This window comes from Setaria viridis, chromosome 9, assembly GCF_005286985.2.
Source record: "Setaria viridis chromosome 9, Setaria_viridis_v4.0, whole genome shotgun sequence".
Taxonomy (NCBI): domain Eukaryota; kingdom Viridiplantae; phylum Streptophyta; class Magnoliopsida; order Poales; family Poaceae; genus Setaria; species Setaria viridis.
This window is the reverse complement of record NC_048271.2, coordinates 17,363,656-17,379,282: the sequence shown is the minus strand read 5'-3', so window position 1 is coordinate 17,379,282 and position 15,627 is coordinate 17,363,656. Positions and strand designations below refer to the sequence as shown.

Genomic DNA, 15,627 nt, shown 5'->3' with positions numbered 1-15,627 from the left:
GGCCGAGGCCAGAAGAAGTACCATCGCACAAAGGCTTTGACTCGAGCCGCAATAGAACTTGACGGAGAACTTGACGCACCCCATACTTCTTTGACCATGGGCCTGCACAATTCGCCGGCAAGCGGCGAAGACAACACAGGTCCACCCACCAAGCAACCACCAAACCAACAGCCATCCCTGGTTGAATCGCCGAGCAGCAGACTCCTAAGCAGGAGCCACCAAGATCTGGAAAAGACCCGGCATTGGCAAATCCTCCAGATCCAGAGAGCTCCCTCCTCCCGCGCCCGCCGCCGGCACCGGAGCAGACACCGGCAGAGTGGAAAATGGGCCGGAGAAACTTATTCCACAGGAGCGGCGCCACCTCCACCAAGCCGCCGCCGCTAGGAAAGACAAGCCTCAGCTTCCATGCACCACCGCGAAAGAAGCCAGGCAGACCATCCCACGCCGGCGACGAGGTCACCGACGGGAAGACAACACCGCTCCCACCTAGAATACCTAAAATGGAAAGGAATATATACACCGGCCGCCTCAATCCCCGTTCCTCATCCTCTCTGACTCAGTCGCCCTCTTTTCGCCTCTCCTAGCCGCGGAAGACTCAAGACGAGGCAAAGAAAGACGGAACGGACCGGATGGGTTGATAGTTCAGGAATGATGAATAAAGGAAAAAAAATAAAATTCAGGCGAACCAAAGAATGAACTTTTCAGCAGAGCAACCAAACCATGTTGCGAGAATTTTCTTTATTTATTCTTTTACAATTTTGCATAAATAAATAGACGATCCAAAAATTTGCAGAAATAGACCCCTACCGCCGGATAAAACGGCGGAAACAAGCTACCGCCACACTTTCAAAAAATCATAACTAATTCATATGAACTCAGATGGAGATAAACTCTATATGAACTTTGTAGTTCAAACTTTTTTCATTTGGTATCATCTTGATGCTCAAATAATCGACACAAGTTTCAAATCTAAAATTCAAATTTAGATCTCAAACTAGGCAGCACAAATTCAAAAAATTATAACTAATTCATATGAACTCGGATAGAGATAAGTTTTATATAAAAATTGTAGATCTCAATGAGATCCACAACTTTATAGTTCAAACTGTTTTTATTTGGTATCATCTTTGTGCTCAAATAATCGACACAAGTTCCAAATCTTTGTGCTTAATTTTAGATCTAAAACTTATATCGATTATTTGAGTACCAAGATGACATTAAATGAAAAATGTTTGAACTTATAGATCTGGTTGAGATCTATAATTTTTATATAAAATTTATCTCTATTCAAGTTTATATGAATTAATTATGATTTTTTGAAAGTGTATTATTCAGAGGTTGCTTCCGCCATTTAATCCAGTAGGAGTCTATTTCTACACATTTTTGAATCCGCTATTTATTCCTGTGAAATCGTAAAAGAAAAATAAAAAATAAAAAATTCCATGTTGCGATTAGTACTTCGGCCCACACAAGTCACAACATGACGGCCCAATTACTAGGGCCCAGGAAGTAAAAAATGGGCCAGCGGAGCTTTCGGCCTAATAATGTCTGGCACAACCGGAGATGACATGGTTATTAGGTCCTCCCAGCAGAAACTTTATACTCCACATACGAAATGAAGTCCTCTAAAAAAACAACTACGAAATGAACCCAATCTGGTTGTGTGGCTAAATTTTCGCGACAACAAATTCTCGTGATTCTCCAATCATTTTAAATTCACGATTCTACTCCACTTAGTATCACATCATTGCAAATGGAGCCCTTTTGGCCTTTTTTTTTTACGTGGACTAGGGCATTGCCGCATCAGTCAGTTGCAACTGATCGTAAAAGTGAGCGAGTTCGAATCGCCTATACTTGAGGAAATAAATGCCAAGGGACTCCATGAATCGCACCAGCCATAGCGACAACAACAGAAAAAAAAAACACCGTACCTCGTCTCAGTGAAGAAGCGCGGCAGACTTTCATGTGTCTATTACTCCTTGTAATAATTGGACAAATAACACGAAACATGTAGCGAAGGGAAAGTTGAAATACTCGGAGACCGCAGTTGTGAAACCGAAAGAGCCCCTTCAACTCAAATCTGGCCTTATGAGGCAGAGATGGTATTCCAGGATGAGAATATGAACAAACACTAATTCTCCAATCAAACAAGATGGCATACACGTCAAGAACTAACTACAAAAATGTGAGAATTATTCATCAATCCCTGCATTTCGTTTCCCTCTCACAAGTCACAACTCTTCATTCCTCTCTGTCTCTGTGTTTACATCCTTCACACCAACACACGCGTTATTTCCACACGCACCCAACCATGGCACAACCCAACTCCAGACACACAACAGATCACAAGACACACTCAAGCATACGTTTGAACAAATCGACGTGAGCACACCCGGTCAGACAGTTCAAAGAAAACCACCCCAAAACGAAGAAGGAAAAAAAAAAGGCTATTCCCTTTCCTTCCGTTGTTCAGCCAAGAATGAGACTTGCCTACCGCTGTAGGAAATCCTTCAGGTGATCACCTCGCCGCTCCTCCTGATCGCGCCATCGCCACCCCCTCCCTCCTCCGCATCACCGGCGTCCTCCTGCAGTGCCCCCCAGCACTGCCGCTGTCGATACCGATCGCCACCGCCTCGCCGCGCCATTGACCGGGATCCAAGCTATGGACGGATGGCCACAGATAAGAGGATTTAGAGAGGTGCGTGAGGGCGAAAAGGAGGGGACGGAGTGGATAGTACCAAGTGCCTTTCTACCTCACAAAGGGCACGAGGTGACGGGCGCATCCACTTCACTTCCCATTGGCAGGAAAAGAGGGGAATGTGGGCGGCCAACGAGGGGTGCACCTCAGCAATGGGATTAAACTAATGGCAATGATTAGGCCATGGAGAGAGAAAGGGGGGGGTGAACGCTCTTGGAATCTTACACGGACTAAACTAGGCGAGAGGTGTGGGGATCTTGAGGAAATCTCCACCTTTCTATATCACCTCCCACTCTCTCTCTCACGGAATCAAGTATTCACCAATGGCAGCTTCGTCAACATGGGAGAGGAGCGGTGGATCAGATTGCCCATTGCCGCGGCGCGCCCCGGCCCTAGATGACGAGCCATGGGCAACGCCTACCCCTTCGGTTTGATGACTGTTTGGAACGCATGAATTTGATGTGGAAAACAGCGCGAAATCCCCTGAAATCGTTCATTTTGAACTGTCACCTCACCTGTAATTTCTTTTTCCTGGAGAGCTGGTAGGGATCGGCGACTTCAAGCACGTATTGACCTAAAATGCTGCACTCACAAATGAGGTTAGGGGAAAGGCACGTCTCATCGCACCCTTGTTTGGTGCTAGTTAATTAAAGGGTGTCCCGGTCACCAGAAATGGTTGGTGGTGTACGGGAAATATTATTGCCAAGGTGCTGTTGCATCATTAAAATCTTGTGAAGTAACAACAGGGTCTCCGAGTCTCTGTCGGTGAGACGACAGATCCAGTAACAGTATCCTGCAGAGATCGTACGTATGTGCCTTAATAGACTCTCAGGCTTCGTACGACAAAAATTGAAGATGAATGGTAGAATTCATCAGGCTCTTAACAAGGAAAACAAAAGGCCATTAGGCCAGCATGTGCCAACACGAGGACTGAAAATGAAGGCCCAAAACTCTTAGGAGCTGTACAAGAGAGCCACTGTATTGTAGCCCAGTGGCTGTGACTAGCTAAGTCATTTCAAATTTAGGGGCGGAAATGCAGCAGTTGTAAATACTAGAATTGTTATGTATGTCACGGCACATCCGCACATGCCACCTTTAGAACAGTGAAGTGATTCTACTTAAAAGCAACGGCTAATGCATTCTTATCCAGCCCGTTAATCTTTTTGGTTAAAATATAGACAGTGGGACAAAACCAACGGCTTAAAGCAGGAGCTGGGAATCTAGCGTGCAAATATGTGCTGACCAGAGAATCAGCAAACGTAATAAAAAAAAAACGACGCACCGTTAAAGTGCTTCAAATTCATCAGTGTCTACCTCACTGCGTGCGGATGGAGACCGCATCGCTGAAGCCAGTGCGCCAAAGCTGATTCGTAGAATCTTCACTTTTAACTTTCCATCTCGCAACCCTGTCTTTAGAATCTTAAGGATTAAGACTCCGGTAGCATTGACATGGGTTAGTGTCTATATGGCACTTTGGCTAACTGTTTATCTTTAAACTAAAGTTGCGTACTACCTTCAAAGTGGAAAATGACATCTAATTCTTGTGTCTACACCATCGGGTCTAAATGGCCCCGGTCGACCAACTGTACAGTTTTGTGTTATCAACCGTTTTTTATGGTATAGTTTGGCTTAACATGTTTTCCAGCAAAGAACTAACTTGGCTAATTCAGTGCCATTGGGCTTGTTAAATCTACATGGACCATATACACGGATACACCCTATCTTCTAATGTTTGGAGAATCATATCATCTGGCTCTGCCTTCAATTCTGATTCAGTATTTAGCTGCCACTGTTTCTTTTCTGCTCTGAAAGTAGGTTTTTCAAGTTCTTCATCGGTAAAACCTAATTGTGCTAAATCGCATGGGCTTTCACAGTAACTAGGATAAGAATAGTGACCCAACTGGACTCACTTGCATCGGCTAAGCTGACCACTTTTCAGATATTCACACTCGCTGCTGCACCAGCAAGCACCACGAAAGCTTCGTAAAAGCATTGTGTTTCCTTCTCTGAAAGGGAAAACACAGCATTTTTATAAGTGGATGCGACAAACCTCAGCATGCAACCAGGTTGTGCACGCAAGTGTCAGCAGACTGGTTTGCTTCACACCTGTACATGCATGACCAGAAAGCTTGCAAGTCATATGTCACGTTTGGCTCAGATAAATCCATGACCCTATATGAGCTCAGCATTGGATTTGGACCACGAATTGGATGCTACCCTTCGGTTTCAGCCACTGGGAGTGCAGGTATCTGAGTAGATAAGTACATAGCTAAACTGAAGATGGACTGTGACAGGTTTACAGGTTGCTAGTTGCTAGTTTGCTATATGGATAACGCATGAATTCCTCAGTGCGCAAGAGTAACTGGGGTTACCAGGACTAAATCAGCTTTTGTGGCTTGGTGGAAAACAAGTGCATGACTGAGACAGGGTTTCTTTAGAGTATTGAACTTGCAAGCTTGAACCAATTTTTCATCAGAAAATGAAGCATTAATATTTCTCCTTTGGTGTGAATTTGGCAAGTTATTAGTCTGAAATGTTTGCAAACAACAATTCCAACCACTTGGCAATTGCTGAAATCTGTGATGCAAAATATATTTTAACAACTGGACAAAGATTATGCAATATGAAAATATGATAATATTCCTATGCAGCGTACTGTACAGAAACACTGCTAAAAAGAGGCCCCTCAAGATGATGGATCACCATTGTGAAGGGGAAGCAAAGTTGATTGATTACTATATGTGTGGAAGGACAAGTGAAGTGCTCATGGTAGCTAACATTTCCTAGCCAAGGATGTACCTTTTAGCATATTTGTTTAAGCAGGGCCTCTTCCAGATTTCCTTCAGTTTCTTTCCTCCACATGCCAAGTGCTGGAATCGTGGTTCATGTCTGCACGCGAGCACAGCTTTGTCAAATTCAAGTGAGAAAATATAGAAAATGCACCTAAAGCAGGGGGCCCCTTTGGATATCAAGGATTAATGAATCGATGCAAAGTTTTGAGGCTGCTACTTTGGTTTTCTTTGACCCTTTGCTTGCACCAAGAGTCAAGAACTCTACTAACTCTATGGCCAAACAAAAAGCAGAAAATTATTTTCTTAGCCCACCCCCACTTTGTTTGTGCCGTACTAATTTACTTTTCTGCTTTTTGTTTGGCAGCAATTTTTTTTTTTGCATCGAAAGGGTTATCACAGATAGGAAATTCTCAGTGTTTATTTATCATAACTACATTTAAATTATTAAAACTGGGTACTGAAACTTATCATGACATATACAAATAAAGCCAGTGTTGTGCATATTTCATTAGAACCCAAAAAGTAGGTACCAATTATTGAACATTCATACCTGATGGCTGATGTGACAATTTAAGAACTGGTACGAGTCACAACCTAGGTACAAAGTGAATGAATGACAGGAAACCATTGTTCGGTCGAAGACAAACATCTGAAAAGAACTACCTGTCAATTCAGTAGAAAGACAAAACAATATACAAACTAACTGTCAAGTGCTAAATACCTCCTTTTTTCTGAACTTCACCAGGTATTCTTTCTGACTATTTGCGCCAATCACCAAACCCTGTTGCACCCAACAAAAGGACCAGTGCCAAGTTATACTGTAGTATTATTCTAGTACCTACAGAAGACCTTATTGAAAGATACATGTTCAGTTTCATGACCCCAGCAGGCAGCACCTTCTTTGACCTGCTGCCCTAGCGCTATAAGGACGCCGAACACAAATTAACCATAAGTGCTAGGATGTCCTCAGCGTTTTCTTGGAAAGTGGAACTGGTCATCCAGCCATGTTTATTCCTCTCCCCTTTTTTTCTTTTTTTGAGGGGAGAGAAGTAGGGGAAGCCCCTACTGTGCGTTCCATGTTTATTCTAGAACATGAAACCCTGCATGCCACCCCCACTCCCAGAAATGGGTTTAGACTTGGTGAACCATTGTAGGGTCAAAAAGGAAGCGACAAGCCGATGACGGTAGCTAATTTTCAGATTCAACACAGGATGTAGATTAGAAAACACTCACTATTTATTGATTCTCATGTTTTATTTTATCCAGGTGGATACAATCATTTACACAACGCATGCCTCCAACACACTTCCAAGAGACACATTGGATCACATGCAGAAACAGTTCATCAAGAGTTCACTGTTTATGCAGATCTCCGGGTCAGCTGATCCTTCGACGTGCTCTCAAATATCTTGTCTGCGTTGCCCACCTCAAAACCATCGCGCCTATGGTGTTCTTTCACCTACAAAATTACAAAAAGAGCATTTTGTTTAGCAGATTAGGGTTTTTGATGCAGGTAAAGAGTATAAGCATGAGTTCTTCAGGGAACCAATATACGTAGTACAGGACAACCCAAAAGTTCGATAAAGAGAACAGTGGATAGGAGGGATTGCTGATATTCAGGAGAATTATTTAAGTCGCAGAACTAAAATATTCATATAATAATTATTACCAATAATTTAATATTTCAAAAGAAAACAACATTTATACAGTAACCATGTAGGGCTTGGAGCAAAACATCCCCCATGTTAACTTATCAGCAGGAAACAGAATATTTCACAATCAAAATTCTAAGTGATGCTCTTCAATGTTTGTGTCATGTAACAAAAGAAGGTATGAATCAGTGAGAAAATTATGCAAACCTCTTCATCTTGCAAATCTTTGAACTGTGGTAGCCGTAGGCGTTCAGCAAACTCAATATAGGATCGAGGAATAGACTCAGTTTTTCCATCAGCAAACGTAAACAATGATGAATCAGCTACTGTTGAACTTTGCTGAAGGAGACCATCAGGACTCACTATGATCACATAAAAGGGGGTAAGCATGCAACTTAGCTTCTTTACAAAACATGGAACAATAATAAGAAACATGTACACTTCATGCAAAAAAAATCCAAGATATGCTATGCACTAGGGTTCAAGCGACCAAATCTTAGCCAAAACAGGAACTATTTAAAGCTTTCCAGGGGAAAGAACACAGTAAAATTGCCCACTTGGCTTTTTCAGACTTTGTTTTTCTTTTGAATAATTGAACTATTGGGGATTATATTAGAAGCAAATAGAAGCATTTACATTGAACAGGTTGGTGGCAGAAACACCAATCGGAGTTTTAGCACCTTAGCTGTTGTTTTTTGAACTGATACACATAGTAAAAATAGTACATAGCTCTATATGAATGCCAAATGATTGCAAAGAGGATGGAATGACCATGAGTATTGAGTATATATATTAGGCCAATCAATTCTAGGCCCATATTGGCCCATACATTGTACATCAAGACTAATGGAGACATTGATCTTCCCAGGACTCAGGTCAAGGTAATATGGTAACATAGAAGTTAGCTGCATATGCCTGAAATACCTTGCCTGCAATTGTGGGAAGAGCAGGGTTTTATTTCGACAGGACAGGAGTGCTAATAACTTTCTCTGAATAACATGTGTATTTATTTATCTAAAAACATGTGCACTTCAACATGGTCAAACTACACTACGTAATCAAGTACCAGAGAATGCAGTTATCTGTGACATTGCCAAGCAAAATATGCATTCAATGTTCAGTGTAATCATATAGGGCATATACAAAATTAAAGGTAATATATCAGCATCCACTAACTACTAAATGTAATCTGATGGAACAGATATCAAAAACAGACCTTTCAGAATCCCTCCTTCTGAATTTAACTTGAAACCATTGACCTCCACAAATTTGTTGAACTTATTAATATTTCTGATATCCGACTCTAGGCGATGTGTGGAAATTGTGGCATGATTTAGTGCATAGCCATTAACAAGAGTCCATGCAGCATATTCACTTTCCCTGTTGTCCAAAAACAAGAATGAAGAAAGCACAGATGTCAATAGAATAAGGAAGCAAAAGCAGCATTACTTGCAAGAGCAGCATGTTTGTACCTAGACAAAACCTGAAAATCTGAATAAATGGGCGTCTCCCATGTCAGCTCCCCAGATATACTTGCAAGAGCAGCATGTTTGTTTCCTTTGCCAGAAGTTCTAATGTACTTGTGGATAATTTCCTGTACATAAAAATAACCTGATGAATTTGTTTGGTAAACAAAAGATATCGACATGAGTAAAGGACTAAGGGGTAAACATAAAGAGAGACTTATTAGAAGATACATCCTATCCCCTGCCTGACTAACAGTCACCTAACCCATGTAATAGGTATACATGATTAACAGTCTGATCTCGTAATAGGTATAAAATATATAATGCCTCTATTTCAAAAATCAATCACCTAACCCACGTAGGTACTAAGTACCACCCTTCTGCTATAGCTGCCTAGGCAGATCAGCCTCCTAGCCTGCCTAATCAGAGGTTATGCACTATTTGCGGCACTGCCATCCGTCGGAGATGCAAAAACAAGCAGAAAGGCATGCAACCCAGAAAGCAATTTGGATCCTTCAGAAACCTAGTTACTTCTTAGTGTTGTTTTAATCCTAGACGAATTTGTAATCAATGGGAGTTTTGAGTTACAGTCTTTTACATCATTTATATTTGACTTTTTTTTTACCACCCCTCCTTTCCTCCTCAAGCATGCAATGTCTTTGCGATACATTTCAAATCCTTAATTCAAACTAAACATGAAATGTGCGACTCTTCATTTTGATAATCTATGGATGAAATAAGTGAAGCAGAAAGTCAGGAATTTACCTGGCTTTGAGCACTCAACTCATCCACAAGAAGTTCCGAAATGAATATCCTTGGCAAAGGTCCATAAATACCAGTTCCAGTGCCATCATTGGTGGGAGGGGAAAACCATATTGCTCTAAGCTTTTTTGCTGGAAATCTTAATTCTTCACGAGGTAGATAACCAAAATCAGTGAAAAATTCAGCAAGTGAATTTATACCATAACCATCAACCTGCAGTTGTAACAGATAGATCCATTACTTATATTTACCATAATCAATACTGCACAATTTCACACTATGTAGAAAGCATACAGGGAGACTATATAACTAAATTTACACTAGCACTCAGCACTCACCCCAAATGTCCGGAAAGCAAGGTGATCATAACAAATGTGGTCACCATCATAAGAACGGACAAGCTCCAAAATGGTTTTGGCTGTTGGATTCCTGCTCAAATAAACCTTTTCCATGTTTGAGATAACTGTTCGGAAAAAAGAATCAGCACCCTGAAATACAAGAAAATTAAGAGAATCACTCCATTTTTCCCTCAGAAATTTGGGGGAAATATATTTAATAAAGCAGAACAAAAACAAAATTTGTACAAAAAAGTTGTGTGTTCCATCGTTACAGTATTTAGATCTTCAGCTAGTATTCATGAGCAGCCAACAGAAATTACATCATCTCATGCCTCAGCATGGGTCTACATGAATTTTGCACCCATCAGAGTCAGGAGCCAAGACACTGCCACTACAAAGGTACCAAAAGTAAAAGCCTCAGCTGGAGCATACTTTGCTAACCGCCAATTATTAAGTCCAAAAGGTTTATCTTCGATGACTTTGTGGAGTGTGGACCATTTTTTTTTTCTTGAAGCTGCACTCCGATCAATGGATTATTTCTTTCTTAATGATGCGAATCGATGGAATCATCAAACAAAGCATATGTTTGGACTTCGTCGACTATCCCCCCTCGATGTCTTTCTCTTTCTATGCTACTGATTCATGGTACAACGAAATTGTACCCTCCCAAATTTGAGACCTGAGATCACTGTCCCTCTGACACTAACAAGCTAACAGTAGTGCGTAGCTGCATCAGCAACAGAGTGCAGGCAGAGGTGCTACCAAACGTGGTCCCCGAAAGCACACGACGAACTAAATTACTCATCGGCCAGTGACATCCGTAAGATCAGTATAAAGAGAAAAAGGACTCGAGACTGAGAGGGTGTTTGGATCCTTGGCTAAAGTTTAGCCCGGTCACATCGGAGGTTTGGATGCTAATTAGGAGTATTAATTATTAAACATAGGCTAATGACAAATTGCATAAACTTTAGCTAAGGATCCAAACACCGCCTAAAATACGTCCCTCCCATCCCTTTGCGACGCGAGCAGATGGAGAGCACGAGCTTACGCGGCGGCGTGTTCGTACCTTGGGAAGCGGGTCGGCGGGGACGGGTGCATGCGCCGCGGCGGCCATGGCAATGCCCCGGTATCCGGGGCCGGCGCGGAGACCGGGGACGCGGAGGGGAGCGGCCGCGGGGGCGCGGAGGTGCAGGCGGTGAAGCGCGGCCGCCGGGGAGCGAGCGGCGGCGAGGATCGCGGTCGCGGCGGACATGGGGAGGCAACGATAGGGAATCGAGAGGCGGAGCAGGGGGGGAAAGCGGAGTTGAGCGGCTCAGCACGACAAGTAAGCGAGCGGAGCGGTGCATGCGCCGACGTGCGGGTGATGACAAGCGGAGCAGGGTGGATTATACACCCTCCTGCCTGTTAACATCGGATGTTTATATATGAGTATTAAATATAATCTAATTATAAAACTAATTGTACAGATGGAGTCTAATTCGCAAGACGAATCTATTAAATCCATTTGATAATGTGTTGCTACAGTAACCATTTGCTAATGATGAATTAATTAGGTTTAATAGATTCGTCTCGCGAATTGGTATAGAGATTATGCAATTAGTTTTATAATTAGCTCATATTTAGTACTCCTAATTAGCGTTTGAACCTTCCTCCTAAAATTTAGCACTTTGTATCGAACACCTTCTTAATCGTGCCCGGGAAGGAAGCTATGGAGATGAAGATGCGGACGGCGGGTTGACGTGGAAAGAGGTTAGAGTTGCGAGTGGACTTGTCCTACTCCGTCCTCCGTCCGATGGAGGAAGGAGATCAGGTCAGAAAGGTCTAGAAGTGGGCCTGCTCAAATCCTCCAAGGTTGTTTTTACGGGACCACGGCGGCGAATGTCCACATGGTGTTCGGTTAGAAATGGGCTTTCAGTCTTTCACATGCTTCGTCAAGCAAGGCCTACTGGGCCATGGAATCCCCATCCTAAATTAATTAGTCCACGCATCTGGGTAATAAAAGAAAAAAACCGCGCCAATGCGAGCAGCGGCGGCCTTTCCCGCGAAGCCATGGCGGACGCGCCGCCGCTGCCCTCACCCCCACCGGCGCCCGCCGGCGACGGCGATCCCTCCACCTCCTCGGTCCCCGCGTCCGTCCCTCGCGCGCTCCCCTCCACGCTGCTCCACGTCTCCCCGCCTCCTTCCAGCGGGAGGGCCCGGGCCGCGCGCGGCGACAGGACGGTGGCGAGCGGCGGGCGAGGCGGTGGCGGGAGGAGGAATGCCGTAGCGCAGGCTCCGGCGTCTGACGGGGCACGAGGGAGGGGGCAAGACCGGCTCGCCGAGGCGGTGAGGGTGGTCGGGAGGGACGTGGAGGCGGGGGTGGCGGCCGCCGACATCCTGGAGCTGGCCATGGCGAAGGGACCCATGTTCGCGTGGCTGAGCTACTGGCCGGAGGAAGGTTTCTCCAAGAAAGACCACCCCTACTAACGCACGGCGCGTTTCCTCTGCTCAGGTACGAAGGAATTGTTGATGGGTTCGCGTGGGATTGCAATTTGCAAAGGCAGGGTAGATTTTTAATGACTAGTAGCTTTATTTTTACCTAATTGGTTCAGTACAGGGAGATGGTAGTGCCGCTAAATTATAGCTCTGACTAGTATGTTATTGGAAGAAATGTTGCCAACTTCAAGCTCTGAATAGAGAATTTGACTTGTTTCATGTAAAGCTATCCTGAGCGTGTGAAATGTTGAAATGAAATGGAAAAAATTTGAGGTGCCAATATTTCAATCTCCAGGTTTTGATAACCTGAGAATACCAAACTGGCTAAATGGAAATGTTTTCATGCACAATGCAGTGCCATTTGATTGATGTGGTTGATCTAATTTACTTAGTTGTAACCCTCGGTTTCCTATTTGGCTTAATAATGCAAATTTTGCTTGCCGGTGCAGCTATCTGGCAAAATATGATAAGATTAGATGTGTAACCTTGCAAATTGACTACTCAAGTCTCTGAAATCAAAGCTGTGTATCGAAGTTACAAAAGATACGACAACATTATATTTTAGAGCTCTCGTATGCCCACACATTCACACCACAATAATTAACTAGATTCTTGTAAGGTGCTCACACTTCATTCTTTATATGAGGCATCTGTACACAGAACACCTATTCTATAAGCACAAACTATACAAGCTTGATACTTTAACAATCTCACACTATATTCTCAAGGCATGTAAAAGCCCACTCAATTATGACAAAGTAGCAGGAAAACTTGCCAATCTAGATTCATGTTTAATGGAATTTTCGCTTTCAATGCAATCTATCACTTTGCCTGCTGAGTAGATGCCTGAAGAAATCCATCACGAATCTGACTGGCAATATCTGCAACAGCACCAGGACCATGTGGGAGGAAAACTGCAGAAGATTTGGATGCTGCTCCGATCTCTTTCATGGTGTCAAAGTACTGCGTGAGCAGAACTAAATCCATCACATCCTTAGCTGAAGTCCCAGGCACATTGCCACTAAAGCCAAGCACGCTATCTCTTAGCCCATCAACTATGGCTTGACGCTGCCTTGCAATGCCAAGGCCAGAGAGATACTTGGCTTCGGCCTCACCCTCAGCCCTTTTGATCTGAATGATCTTCTCTGCCTCTGCCTTCTCATTTGCTGCGACACGGAGTCTTGCAGCTGAAAAAAAATGACGAGAAAAAGGTGGTTAGTACTAAACACCGGATTGCAGTATATTACTGTGATGTCAAGTGAGTGATATGTTTCTCTTTACAGAACCAAACTTAGGATTTTAGATGGATTACTGATTGATATACTGAAATTAACATAATCTCTACTAACTCTTCAGATTAAATCGTACTAAGAGTCAATAGAAAATTTTCTTTAAGGTCATTTGCGAATTCTATGAGTACATTCATCATAGCCCAAAAGCAAGATTCACCAATGTAGATGGACACATACCAGCATTAATTTCATTCATAGCCCTTTTAACTTTCTCATCTGGTTCTATATCAACAATGAGTGTCTGCACAATCTCATAACCATAAGCAGACATTGCCTTCTCAAGCTCCTCCTCCACAGCTTTTGCTATTTCATTCTTTTGCTCAAAAGCATCATCCAGTTCTAGTTTGGGAACACTTGCCCTTATAACTGTAAGAAAGAGACCATGTGAGATTCAATTGGATATGTCTTGTTATTATATTATAGAACATCTGAGCATTTAGTTAAACTTTTGTATATGTCCTTATAAAAAACTTCATCTTTAGCATTGTCAACTCCAATTATTATCTGGATCCTTGACCCCAGTTTAGTTTTTTTTTTCATTAAGGGGGTAAAGGAGTGTAGTTATGATTATAACAGTGTTTTGATCCTATAAATGCTGTAAAAGATGTGAAGGGTTTCAAATGAGTTGTATTTCATAGGATAAAATGGTCAAAACTGCAATTCTATTGAACAATGTCCACTACTTTGATTTTGTATCCCCACACAGGGGCAGTTTGGACAACTATTTGAAATGGAGCACACTAGAAATTAGCCTTACCATCAAAGACATATGATTGAATTTGAGCTTTCGGGTTGCTGAGCTTGTAGTATGCATCACTTGCTTTGTCTTCCATTGCTCGGTATTGAATGGATGCAACAACAGTAACAAAAACATTATCCTGTGAGAGGATACATATATAAAAATAAGTTCAGAAATTGTATTCAGAAACAATGGTAAATAAGTGGAGCAGAAGATCAGAATAATCCTATCTGAAAATAGTTGGTAAAATCTAATAGGTATCATAACAATTAACAAATCTCTATGATGAACATGGAAGCTGAATCTGACTTGTGAGATGTCAAAAGTTAGATATCACAGTACCTTTGTCTTTGTCTCACAGCGGACATCAAGCTGCCTAAGCCTTAGTGTGAGCTGACCAGTGACTCGGTTTCCAATGATCCATGGCATAAAATGGCATCCAGGATTGAGGACTTCCTCAAACTTCCCAAATCTCTCTTTGATGCCTACTGTTGACTGGTTCACCTGTACAAAGCAGAAGAACCTGCCGATTGCTGCCGGTAGTTTCCCCATTCTAATATCTGTCTTGAAACAGTGAGGATATATGAATCAATCTTATTGAGAACTTTATTACAGAACATAATATTGCCAGTTACTTTTTTCCCATTTTAGTTATTGTGGAGTTTTTGGATTGTACAGGAAAACTAACTACACATAGGTAACCTGAAGGCTGAGCATGCTAGCAACACAACTTTTCTGAAATATGGTTTTTTAAAATGTCGAAATATGTATGTTTTTTTTAAATTGTCAAATACGTTATGAATCATTCCTTGCAATATTTTCACTTGTTTTTCTGGATGTATCCTCTGCACTTGGTGATCTGTAGAAACCTAAGGTTTGTATGCCATTGTTCACAAAATGGCATACCCTCTTCTTACTACTGATGTAGCAGTTTCCCCCCTCGGTGTGGTTGGGATAAAAGACCTAGTTTTTCTCTCTGTTTTCACTGTACCTGTAAGTTTTGGTTTTCTACGAGTTGAAACTTCCAACTATCTACGCTTGAAGAAAAAATGGCATCTCAGAGAACACTTTGTGCAGGAGGAGAAAAGCTCCCATAGGACAGGGTTTATCTTCATCAAACATCAGACATAATTGAGGGGAAGGAGAACAGTTAACTTACATTACTCTGTTTTGATCTTTGAGCAACGGAGCAACAAACGTTGCTGAAGATTTTTGATATTGTAACTTATGAAGATGGCTCCGATTGTTGACGAATATATGGATTAATTGAGTTCTGTGTTTGAGCTATGTAGGATGGCTGTCCTTTTATACTCAACTTGTCCCAATTGCAAAGCAAGAAGTTTTATATCCAGGTCAAGGTCTGCATTTCTGTATCATTCCCTTGTTATGACCATTCTGTCCACAGCGCAGGGA

General features: G+C 42.4%; 2 protein-coding genes and 1 non-coding gene across 6 annotated transcripts; 1 reads left to right on the top strand and 2 right to left on the bottom strand.

Annotated features, from left to right (window-relative positions):
- Positions 1-2,172: 2,172 nt before the first annotated feature.
- Positions 2,173-11,064, bottom strand: LOC117838886 (2-oxoadipate dioxygenase/decarboxylase, chloroplastic/amyloplastic). Of its 3 annotated transcripts, XR_011897044.1 has the most exons (12): positions 10,775-11,064; positions 9,709-9,858; positions 9,374-9,583; positions 8,615-8,736; positions 8,359-8,522; positions 7,350-7,504; positions 6,724-6,949; positions 6,212-6,271; positions 6,041-6,139; positions 5,498-5,587; positions 3,214-4,704; positions 2,173-2,660 (listed from the first exon to the last, which is right to left on the bottom strand). XR_011897044.1 is itself a non-coding variant. In XM_034719079.2 (7 exons), the coding sequence occupies exons 1-7, from the start codon at positions 10,958-10,960 to the stop codon at positions 6,851-6,853; spliced, it is 1,086 nt and encodes a 361-aa protein (XP_034574970.1). In that variant the 5' UTR covers positions 10,961-11,064; the 3' UTR covers positions 6,705-6,850. The 3 variants fall into 3 exon arrangements, 1 of the variants encoding a protein (XP_034574970.1); XR_011897043.1 differs by having other exon boundaries at positions 3,214-5,587; XM_034719079.2 differs by lacking the exons at positions 2,173-2,660; positions 3,214-4,704; positions 5,498-5,587; positions 6,041-6,139; positions 6,212-6,271 and having other exon boundaries at positions 6,705-6,949.
- A 1,728-nt stretch (positions 11,065-12,792) lies between these two features.
- LOC117838541 (hypersensitive-induced response protein 1) lies at positions 12,793-15,525 on the bottom strand. Of its 2 annotated transcripts, none has more exons than XM_034718606.2 (5): positions 15,374-15,525; positions 14,557-14,774; positions 14,233-14,353; positions 13,653-13,841; positions 12,793-13,370 (listed from the first exon to the last, which is right to left on the bottom strand). In XM_034718606.2, exons 2-5 carry the CDS (start codon positions 14,764-14,766, stop codon positions 13,006-13,008), a joined length of 885 nt encoding a protein of 294 aa, XP_034574497.1. In that variant the 5' UTR covers positions 14,767-14,774; positions 15,374-15,525; the 3' UTR covers positions 12,793-13,005. The 2 variants fall into 2 exon arrangements, with proteins under 2 accessions (XP_034574497.1, XP_034574498.1); XM_034718607.2 differs by having other exon boundaries at positions 14,557-14,778; positions 15,374-15,513.
- LOC117838542 (uncharacterized) lies at positions 13,256-15,501 on the top strand. Its single transcript, XR_004636638.2, has 2 exons — positions 13,256-13,394; positions 15,292-15,501. It is a non-coding gene; the product is annotated as an uncharacterized protein (transcript).
- Positions 15,526-15,627: the final 102 nt, after the last annotated feature.

Coding starts and splice junctions, on each gene's coding strand:
- LOC117838886 (XM_034719079.2), bottom strand. CDS start 10,960: ATGTCCGCCGCGACCGCGATCCTCGCCGCCGCTCGCTCCCCGGCGGCC. Junction 9,584..9,708: donor TTGCTTTCCGGACATTTGGG/GTGAGTGCTGAG, acceptor TTACAACTGCAG/GTTGATGGTTATGGTATAAA. Junction 6,950..7,349: donor AAGATTTGCAAGATGAAGAG/GTTTGCATAATT, acceptor GTAATTTTGTAG/GTGAAAGAACACCATAGGCG.
- LOC117838541 (XM_034718606.2), bottom strand. CDS start 14,766: ATGGGGAAACTACCGGCAGCAATCGGCAGGTTCTTCTGCTTTGTACAG. Junction 14,354..14,556: donor GCTGTGAGACAAAGACAAAG/GTACTGTGATAT, acceptor ATCCTCTCACAG/GATAATGTTTTTGTTACTGT. Junction 13,842..14,232: donor TCAATCATATGTCTTTGATG/GTAAGGCTAATT, acceptor TCTTTCTTACAG/TTATAAGGGCAAGTGTTCCC.